Source organism: Helianthus annuus, chromosome 3, assembly GCF_002127325.2.
Source record: "Helianthus annuus cultivar XRQ/B chromosome 3, HanXRQr2.0-SUNRISE, whole genome shotgun sequence".
Lineage (NCBI taxonomy): Eukaryota > Viridiplantae > Streptophyta > Magnoliopsida > Asterales > Asteraceae > Helianthus > Helianthus annuus.
The window spans coordinates 134,301,368-134,311,454 of record NC_035435.2 but is presented as its reverse complement, the minus strand read 5'-3'; the positions used below and the strand labels follow the sequence as shown (position 1 = coordinate 134,311,454).

Below are 10,087 nucleotides of genomic sequence, written 5' to 3'. Positions count from 1 at the left end.
AGGGTATAAAAAGTGGTTGTGAGTAGAGGAGAGAGAAAATGTTACTGTTCATCTGTATATTTGGGGGGACACTGTTCACCCGTTATAATTTTTTAATATATTTTGAAAGTAGTTGTGAGTGGAAGTGAGAGAAAAAGGTAATGATAATATTATTTAATTGAAAGGAGAGAGAAAAAGTATTTGTTTTTAGTGGAAATATATTGATATAGAAGTTGTTTTTTAGTGGAATGTATGTATAATTTGATGGATTGGATGTGAATGCTCTAAAAGAAGAGAGGTTTGTGAATATTATATTCATGAACAAATAAAGTTGATTGGCAAATTTCTTTATTTGTTTTCGGTTGAATGGTGCTGGAATATCATTAGACTTTATTTTGTTACAGATTAAAATCTTTTTTCCTCAGGTTGAAGACAGGATACAGACAAGAAAATACATAATTGAAATTTTAATACAAATGTAAATATGATTCAACCAGAACACATAGCAGAATGTCTCTCATCCAACCATTGGTTACTAAATAAGTTAATAAGATGTAACCGCAATACCATCCATGACTTGTTCTATTATTTCTTTCGATTCTTTAAGCAAGCTAATGCTGCTTTGAAGCCGCTCCCTCTTTTTAGCAATATAGGGTGGTTCATCCAACATCTTCTCTATACCACCACCATGTACCATTACCTCATTCACTATCTCCATCTCCATCTCCTTGTCCACCATTTTTTGCATAAAATACCGCAGTTCGAGCGCTAAACAATCCACCATACGTTTCAAAACAATTTTCCAATACGCCGCCATCCTCATTTTGAGATCAAAAGCTTGATTCCTTGTGTTTTCCGGAACTTCACGTAGATGCCCAATGTCTATACTCCCATAACCTTCCACATTTATCGAATAACTCGTCATGTATGACTGTGATAAGTTCATCGAAAACTGAGCATGGTAGCTCATTAGCTTGTTGTAAGAAGTAATAAAATCAGGGTCACATGTGTAATCTGTCATCTTCTCCATCTCTATCATTTCAACAACCCTTTCCACAAACATAGCCTTTAATTTTGCCATAGCATATTGAGTTGCTTTCTTTATGGAAGGAAGCAACTGCGGGTAATTTCCACATCGATCTATCAATACTCTAGCATAAACGATTTCAAGATAATCCCACACTTTGTTTACAAAGCCAACAGGCAAATCGGAGATAGCGTTCACTTTTCTCTTAAGCAGGCAAAGAAAAACCGAGCGGGGAAGAAAATTAGGCAATCGAATTCCATTAGCTTCCTCCAAAACCTGCATTTCCTCAACCAAGAAATTTTCAGAAAAGTTGACACTTGATTGGAGATCTTTTGATAACTTGTCTACCATCTCCGCCAACCGAGCATCACAATGCATTTCATTATCATTTTCATATTCATCAAATTCACCTTGGATTAAGATCTTTTGAAGAGTTTCTTTCAAGGACCCAACAATTTGAATAAATGTAACCATTGCATCCGGAACACTTGTAAGATTTCTTGGTAATTTGTTGAGGTCCAAAACCGAAGCATTGAGTCGGTCATTGATATTCTTGATGATTTCGGGCAAACATTTTGATATGATTACCGATTGGATCTGAACAAGCCTATGTGCCAAAACAGGAATACCCACCATGGATTTGTCAATCTTGGATAGTAACGGGTGAGTTTCAAATAGCGTGGCTTCTTGGTTTCGAGCTTCTTCATAGGTTTCTTCGTTGATCCTGTTTCGGACACAAATGTAGCCGAGGCCAATGTTGACATCATTTGTGGTCACTTTTTCAAGTAGGCCATCTGGGGAACGGTCACATTTGGTAACAACAGCTAGTGTCCTCTGCCCGGTGCTATCCACACGTCGTGACATGCATATTGATTCGCATGTGGTGAAATCAACCGAAGCAGAAAGAACATTCAAAATGATGCTTTCTTCTGGCTTTATGTACTCCATTATCATACCTTGAACCACAAATAAACAACTATTAAGAACTTTAGCCATCTTTTTTTTCATAATACTATCATGGTGATGTCTTTTTAGCGGCAAATATGTGATTTTAATGACAAATTCTAACAAAGCTAGGGAGAGGAACAAGATATGTGATTTAAATGACAACACTACTTATTCAGACGATAACACATGTTTTGATAACAACGATAACTTAACGATATTCCTCTATTTGTTGATGATTACGACGACGATGTTAATGTGCTACCTGGTCCTATGGGCACGAACAAATCTAAGGCCAAATCATCAAAAGACAAAGTCTGGAATGGTATTACTTCTAAGCTTAATAATATGTTCAACTAAATCAATTCAATGCTAAAATGGCAAAAATGCTTGACTTGAGCATGATTAATGAAACTATAATCCTCTACAAGGATGTAAGTCAAATTTGAATTCCATAAAAAAACGGTGTGCCAAACTTAGAGCAAAATTTGACAGTTAGAACTACTTTAATTTATGTATTGTTTAAGTTTTAGATTGTGTGATATTTATGTTTGAATTTCAGTTTTAAAGGTTTCCTTGTAATTTTATGATTTTTAAATAAGTTTTGTTATATTTTATAAAATATTTGTTATATTATAGAATATAAAATTGAAAAACAGATAATTTATTATAGTTAAAACTTGGTTATAAAAATGAGGGTGTGGATCAAATAAAAAGTTTATTTTGGTTAGCAAGGATAGAAAACAATAGGATTATGACATGTAACAAAATTTAAAATAAAGAGGTAGGGTATTTTAGTCAATCGTATCATTTCTTCTTCCTTCTCCCCAGTAACTTCAAAACCACCATTTTCAAAACCCACCACCTTCAACCATTTCTTCACTTTCTATCTCAATAGTGACTACATTATGGTGCGATTTTCGTCACCAATCAATGATTCAAACACCCGATCAACGTGTTCTTCAGCTTTTTGGAAGAAACCCAGTTTAATTTCATACAATATCTCATTTTTTTTCCTGTGATTTTGAAGCGAATCATTCGATTCGATCGCTGATAAGTGTTTCTAACATTCAAATTTCGTCAGTCGTTGAAGAAATCTGAAGAAATCGGCTTCGATCTATGTAAGAAATTCTTGAATTGCATTTTTACGATCTGGGTTTTTGAATTGAGTCATTACGTTTTACGATCTTGGCGGGGTCTGGGGGCAACGCCCCTGGGAGCAGGGTCCAAGGGGCGGCAGCCCCTGGCAGGGTCCAAGGGGCAGAGCCCCTGGCTGGGGTCGAGCAATTTTTTTGTTTAAATTGCTTTAATAAAAATAAATCAGAAAATTTAATTTTTTAGAAATTGCCTCATTTCGATGACCAAAATTCGTAGACAGTTTTTGATTTCCTACTCCCTGGTTCAGACAATTCACAGACAGTTTTATGTGTCCATTGCGTTTTAGAAATAAGACAGTTTTATGTGTTTTCTGGCCATTGCGTTTTAGAAAAACACATTTTTGAAGTATTTTCAGTCCATTGCGTTTTAGGTAAACACACTTTTATGTGTTTTAAGTCCATTGCATTTTAGAAAATACACTTTCTTTTGTGTTTTTAGGCCATTGTGTTTTAGAAAAAAAGACATTTTAAGTGTTTTCTGGCCATTGCGTTTTAGATAAACACATTTTTGAAGTGTTTTTAGTCCATTGCGTTTAGGTAAAACATATTTTTATGCTTTTCCAGTCCATTGCGTTTTAAAAAGTACACTTTCTTTTGTGTTTTTAGGCTATTGTGTTTTAGAAAAATGACATTTTTAAGTGTTTTCTGGCCATTGCGTTTTACAAATAAAACATTTCTTTGTGTTTTTTGTGCATTGTGTTTTAGGTAAAACACATTTTAATGCTTTTTCAGTCCATTGCGTTTTATAAAGTACACTTTATTTTGTGCTTTTAGGCCATTACGTTTTACAAATAAGACATTTTTAAGTGTTTTCTGGCCATTGCGTTTTACAAATAAGACATTTATTTGTGTTTTTCATGTATTGCGTTTTAAAAAAAAGTCATTTTTTTACCTTTTTTGTCTATTGCGTTATACATATATATATATATATACATATATATATATATATATATATATACATATATATATATATATATATAGTGGAGGGTTCAAATGAGAAGAAAATTTTTGTAAGAATAAAAAAGATCAAACTTCAACCAATAAGAATGTTTTATTTTACTTCATTTAATTTTTGTATTTAATATGGGTGTAAGGGTATATTGGTAAAATTAGATAGATCATTAATTGTTAGTCTTCCTTTTTAATAGCTAATTAATTAAATTTGTAACTTATTTTCAAAAAATATATATATATATATTTTCAAAGAAGAAAAAAATTAATTTAAGGTGTAGGATAAGTTATGAGATGTGTAGGATGAATTACGAGTTGTGTAGCATAAATTTCAATATGTGTAGGATAAATTTCAAAAATGTGTAGGATAAATTTTGATGTTTCTAGGCCAAAATTTTTGTGTGGAGCATGATAATCTTTATTACTAATTAATTAGTCAAAAAAATAATAAATGATATGAGAGAAAATTATTTAATGTTTTACAGTTGTACCCTTTGTAGTATAAGACCTTATCTGACTTAACAAGGTTATAACCTTATATAACCTTGTATCGCTAGACAAACATTCCTATGGATCCTCTGACATTCCATGACAAATATACTCGTCAAGGGTGTCAAAAGATCCTTTGGGTGGTTTAGCCCAGCAACAGCAATCGCGTAATCTTAATATGATAATAGACAAAGGGAATGAACAGTGATTTAAGAACGTGTCTAGGCTTTAGTGGTTGCTAAGGGCGGTGTTGGGCTTCTTGAGGGTTTGCTACGTGTTATCTCCCTAAAGCTCCACCTCCTGAAACGGCTCTGCGTGTCCTGCATGAAGCCACCAGATACTCGGCACTTGCTTCCTGCTCCACTTTTCCTAACCTAAATGCCAGGTGCCCTAATCGACCCCTCGAGTGAAAGAGTTGATGAAGACTGGTTCTGGGAGGAGATTGCAGAGGAGGCCAATCTCAGGTTTAACCGGTGGCGATGGTCTGGTGGTTTTGACGCAGCAAACAACGATGGTAGTTGACGGCGACCGTGACCACTGTGGATTCTAGGGTTCCGGTGAGGGTACCAATGTCTCTCATCGGACGATCTAGAGACGGAATGGGAAACTTGAAGTTGATCTTGAACAACCGCAACACATTTGAACAGTGGTTTTGGTCTTGGTTTGTTTCGATTGACCTATGTGGGTCGTCATCCTCCCTTGAGATGTGTGTCTTCCGGTTTACACCTTACCCGTTTTTAAGAAGAACGAGTGGTGGTTACCAGAGGGTCACCACCGGCGGATTCTGGCAGTCTTGGTATGGCGAGTTTCAACATAAAACCTTAGCCGACGTTTTAGGCGATGGCGGCTGGCATTCTTGCGAGGTTTCGACCTTTCGCCTACCAGGCAATGATGCTGGCTTGCTACATGGTATGGCAACTCCGGTTGCAACCGTAGCGCCAGTGAGCGGGTTCGACGATGATGATCTTTTCGGATCTGAGTCGATTGGTGTTCGTGATTTCGTTTTTTGTTTGCTTTGATTTCTGAGATTGATTAATTAGACGATTGTGTTGGTGGTGGTGGTCAAATATTTTGGTGTCCTGATTGTGTTGGTAGAGGTGGTGGAGTTGGATGTGTTGGTAGTGGTGGTGGTGGAGTTGTAGCTGTTTAATATACGAGTTGTATTGATGGTGATGAGTTGTATTGATGGTGATGGTGGATCCGTTTGATGATATTTGTGGCGATCGTTGCCTTCGATTAACGGTCGATTAACCCCACCGCGAGCGAGAATAATCTTGCTTACATTTTTGGTGTTAGATGGTGCCAGTGGTGGTCGGCCTTGTGTTGAGGTCCCTGGCACCATCTCTATCTGTCGATGTGGTGGTCGGGGATTTGTGTCGCTATGGTTGGCTTGGGTTTGTCGTTTGTATCAACTTATATATGTCTTATGGCTGCGATGAATTCATACGTATGACTGTAAATTGGATGTTGATGTTGCCTTGGCATGGCAGTAATGGATTTTGTTTTTTTGTGGGTTTTTTTGTGCTTTCTGTACTTTGAGAACATGAACATTGTACCAAAGAAAATTAAATAGGCCATGATGATAATGATATAAGAAAAATCGTCTATCTTTGTTGTTTTGGCGTGGCAATCTAATGATTTGCAGCCACGATGAGGTATTATATCTGAGCCTACGAATACACATCTAACCAAATCAGATGTGTTCATATGGGAAGTTCATTGCCGATGATATTGATGTTGGTGCTTCTCTTTAAGAGATTCATTTGGATTTGTTTCTTTCCATCAGTTTTGTTGGTTTATGTTACACTTTTGGGGTTTTTGCTATGGTTATGTTGAATTAATCAGTTTAACGTGTTTTAGTTATTGTTGTACTCATGTTTTTTTTTATTTCTTAAAGGTTGGGCTGTAGTTTTGTTGATGTTTTGTTTCTATATGCTGTTGTTCTTGTATGAACTTATCATATGCACGCTAACAAAAAAATTGTAATTTGTTTTGGTAAATCGCTTTTATAGCATCATCAAATTGTTATTTTATCATGGTTATTCATCATAGACATGTGCAATTCCACCAGACATATAGAGGAATGCAAGCTGGTCAGTTCCAACGCCCGATGGCTGCTATGCCTGAAATTGAAGATGAAGGAAACCATAGATTCGTCATTTTCATCCGTATGGCCAATGTTAGTTTTCTCTTCTCTTAACTTAACTGTGTCCGCTTCATTCGTATTAATTATTCAGTTATACGGTTCGATTTGGTTAATAACTTGTCTTATTCGGGTTGGTTTTCGGTTAAGATAGAACAAACTGAAAACCAAATAAACTGAAAACCAAACAGAGCCGAACTTTCCGTATTCGTTATTCAGTTTGGTTAAGAATTTACCGTGTTCAGTTTGGTTCCATTAATAAGTTATTATATTTGGTTCGGTTTTTGGTTAAGGCACAGGAAAAATTAAAACCAAATAAACTAAAAACCGAATAGAGGAAGTGATGAACACCCCTAAACTTGAGTTTCGCATATAAACATGATGCTTCATGATACTTTAAGGTTTATTACATTAAAATGTCACCAACTTGTACCTTTTGTTAGTTGTAATGAACTAAATATTTTGCAAGTTCGCTTATTTATTTTTACTTTGGCCAGTGCACTTTTTTAGGGATCAAGGTAATTAGGATTCCTTGACGTTATAGATCTTTGAATGATAAGGTGTCTGCAGATCAGGTATAAAGGTACCTACTACAAACATTTGCAAGATGGAAAAGAGGATTCTTCTAGAATGTGTCTCATGGTAGGCACATTGTTAGCAACATTGTTTCACAGGTGAAACTGAACCACTTCTTTATGGTTATTATTTGATGTGATTTTAGATCATTTTGTTACAACTTAATTTTTAGTAAAAAATATTTACTAGAACAACCCCGTTTTTTCAGGGTATTTGCAAACAACCAATGCTACTTTGTGGTGATGGAAAACAAACACAAAGTTCAACGCATTTTATGACTTACCTCGGTTTTTACACGCGTCTCGACCCAACCCCCGTGTATTCAGCTGGTACCCTACTTTTGTGGCATTAGATCTAGCGGGTGTGTTGTATTTGTAACAGTTTAGAAGTTATGTATTTGTACAAGTTTAGTTTAATTTAAACATATTTGTACAACAGTTTTTTTAGAGTTTGCAAGTGCCTATACCACCACGAATGAGCCAAACCAAATCACGAGCCAAATCAAATCAAACTCCCGCAAACCCCGGCGCATCGCGCCGGATTGATACCACTAGTTGAAAGAAAAAAATAAACTAGTATTTTGTTTGCTGCCCTACACTTCATCACATTGATTCTCGTAATTATATTGAGATCCATTCATAATTCAATTCTATATGATCATCCTTTTTTCTGAAATGTTCAAATAAATATTAAATATTTTACGTAATGTCAATTGGAACATCATATATACGAAATGTAAAATGATATACGTAGGATGCATATGTATAGTCTATGCTAAGTTATAAATAATAATTCATGATCGTTATTTTTAATAAATTAACCGCTATCATAGGTGGTAAGTCGTAACATATCTAATCTAATCTAACTTATAATAAAAGACTCCAAATAATGGCACATAATATTCTCTCCTTCAACCTCATAAATTTTATTTATATTTGTTTAACAAATTTCTTTTAATATTAATATTAATTAATAATATCATTTATTTTTATCCTTATTTTTATCTAAAATTAATAAATAACTTCAATTTAGACCCTTTGTTTTTTTACTTTTAACCCAAAGTTTTTCATCTTTTGCAATTTAATCCCTACTCTTTTTTATTTCAATTTTGGTCCACCATACTTTTCATATTTTCCAAGCTTTTCATTTCGTTTTAAATTTTGTGAGTTAACGCGCTGCAACGTGCGTGTGGGGATCAACACTTTTTCGTATATTTTTTCCCCGTTTGACTGACCCGTCGCGTCACATCTATTTTTCTGCGTTTGACAAGTTCGTCCAACACGCGGGTCCTAGGTGGACTTAGTTATTTTTTTCTATGTTTACGTTTCGGTTTAATTTCTCAGCAACGAGCGTGCGTGATTCAAAGATTTTACATCTGCTTTTCGCTCGGTGTTATTTTTTTCCCGTTTTTATTTATTTTGATTTTACGAGCTTTTCCGATATTGGTGGTCGCTGACAATGGTATAGTATTGCTATTACTTAACACAATTTTATAACAACCGCTGCAACGCAGGGGCTTAATACTAGTGTATAATATTTAAGAACAAAGTAATAATAATAATGTATTCACAACCGAACTTCTTTCTGTCACTTTCTCATGTTGCAACTTACAAGTTAAATTTTTTATTAACTTCTTATTATATGTTTTTTAAATTACCCCTGCTATAATTTTCTAAAAGAATTTGCTATTATAACAAGACTGACTTAGAACAACATAAAGAATAATAAAGAGCAAAGTACCTGAAATTTGTTCATAAATATTTTCCGGTTGATCACCTATGGGAACCCGAGTGATTCCAGGCAAATCAATCATCGTAAGATCTGGAACACCTTCCTTCTTAACCACCAAAGTTAATGGAACATTCGATATGCCTTTAGAGTTTCCGGCGATCTCCACCGTAGCCTTATTAATGGCATCAGATATCTGGCTTTCTTCATCGATCTTAATAGATTTTTTCTGATACTCAAGAAGGAACTCTGGCACAGGATCCGTATGGTGTTGGAGCCTCATTATAAGGGGTACCCTTGTGCATATATCTTGCCCACGTGGCAAACTTATACCCGCAAGTGACTCTAAAACACTAGACTTCCCGGAGGACTGATCTCCTACAACCACGATGGTGGGGAGAGGAATGCCTTCTTGTGTGACGTTGAGGCGACGGAGCTTGTCCACGGCGTCAAGAATAGGACGTATCTTGTCGTTGTAAGAAACAACAAGAGGCGGAAAATCTTGGTTGTCATCGTCTATGGAAGGATAGATTTCTTCACCATTGTAGGTATTTGTGTGCTCATTTTTAGTCATTGTTGCTGGAAGTGAGGAGGAGGGTGATAATGTTATGGAAAATATAAGTGTGGTTACTATGAGCGATATTGTTTAAATAAGCAGGGATGACATGGTATTTGCATTTATGAAACTTGAATGAATTATCAAAAAAGGCTTAATTCTAATATACAGTGGCTTAAATAGGCCAATATACAACAATTACAATTAATGACAGGAAGAGATTTGTGGCCAAGAATACGGTGGTCAAATGACAGCTACAAATTCTCTCTAAAATTATGCAAGAGACAATAAGGAAAGTGCAAAATACATTGATAATTATTTTTTAATATTCTCGTTGATAGCATTTACTTCTAAATGGGAAATGTATGTTTTAATTTTTAAAAGTTTTCTAGAGAAAAAGCAGCTCAATTGTGTTTTCAAAACAAATAAATAGTTTCTATTTTTTCCTAACTAGACAATGCTGTTAGTTAAATAACGTGCTTGGTTTTGAGTTTAAATTTTAAATGGATATTATGATGCATTTATGATTTATCTTA

General features: G+C 35.1%; 2 protein-coding genes across 2 annotated transcripts; one reads left to right on the top strand and one right to left on the bottom strand.

The window, feature by feature from the left end:
- Positions 1-431: 431 nt before the first annotated feature.
- On the bottom strand, positions 432-9,697 carry LOC110929758 (dynamin-related protein 4C). The gene is made up of 2 exons (XM_022172938.2): positions 9,008-9,697; positions 432-1,962 (listed from the first exon to the last, which is right to left on the bottom strand). The coding sequence occupies exons 1-2, from the start codon at positions 9,567-9,569 to the stop codon at positions 524-526; spliced, it is 2,001 nt and encodes a 666-aa protein (XP_022028630.1). The 5' UTR covers positions 9,570-9,697; the 3' UTR covers positions 432-523.
- Positions 6,027-7,738, top strand: LOC110929759. Its single transcript, XM_022172939.2, has 4 exons — positions 6,027-6,530; positions 6,601-6,727; positions 7,262-7,365; positions 7,476-7,738. The coding sequence occupies exons 1-4, from the start codon at positions 6,466-6,468 to the stop codon at positions 7,543-7,545; spliced, it is 366 nt and encodes a 121-aa protein (XP_022028631.1). The 5' UTR covers positions 6,027-6,465; the 3' UTR covers positions 7,546-7,738.
- Positions 9,698-10,087: the final 390 nt, after the last annotated feature.

Excerpts from the sequence above, each read along its gene's own strand:
- LOC110929758 (XM_022172938.2), bottom strand. The coding sequence starts at position 9,569 with ATGACTAAAAATGAGCACACAAATACCTACAATGGTGAAGAAATCTAT. Across the intron at positions 1,963-9,007 it reads TATTTATGAACAAATTTCAG|GTATGATAATGGAGTACATA; the intron begins GTACTTTGCTCT and ends TTGTGGTTCAAG.
- LOC110929759 (XM_022172939.2), top strand. The coding sequence starts at position 6,466 with ATGTTTTGTTTCTATATGCTGTTGTTCTTGTATGAACTTATCATATGC. Across the intron at positions 6,531-6,600 it reads TGCACGCTAACAAAAAAATT|ACATGTGCAATTCCACCAGA; the intron begins GTAATTTGTTTT and ends TATTCATCATAG. Across the intron at positions 6,728-7,261 it reads TTTTCATCCGTATGGCCAAT|ATCAGGTATAAAGGTACCTA; the intron begins GTTAGTTTTCTC and ends AGGTGTCTGCAG.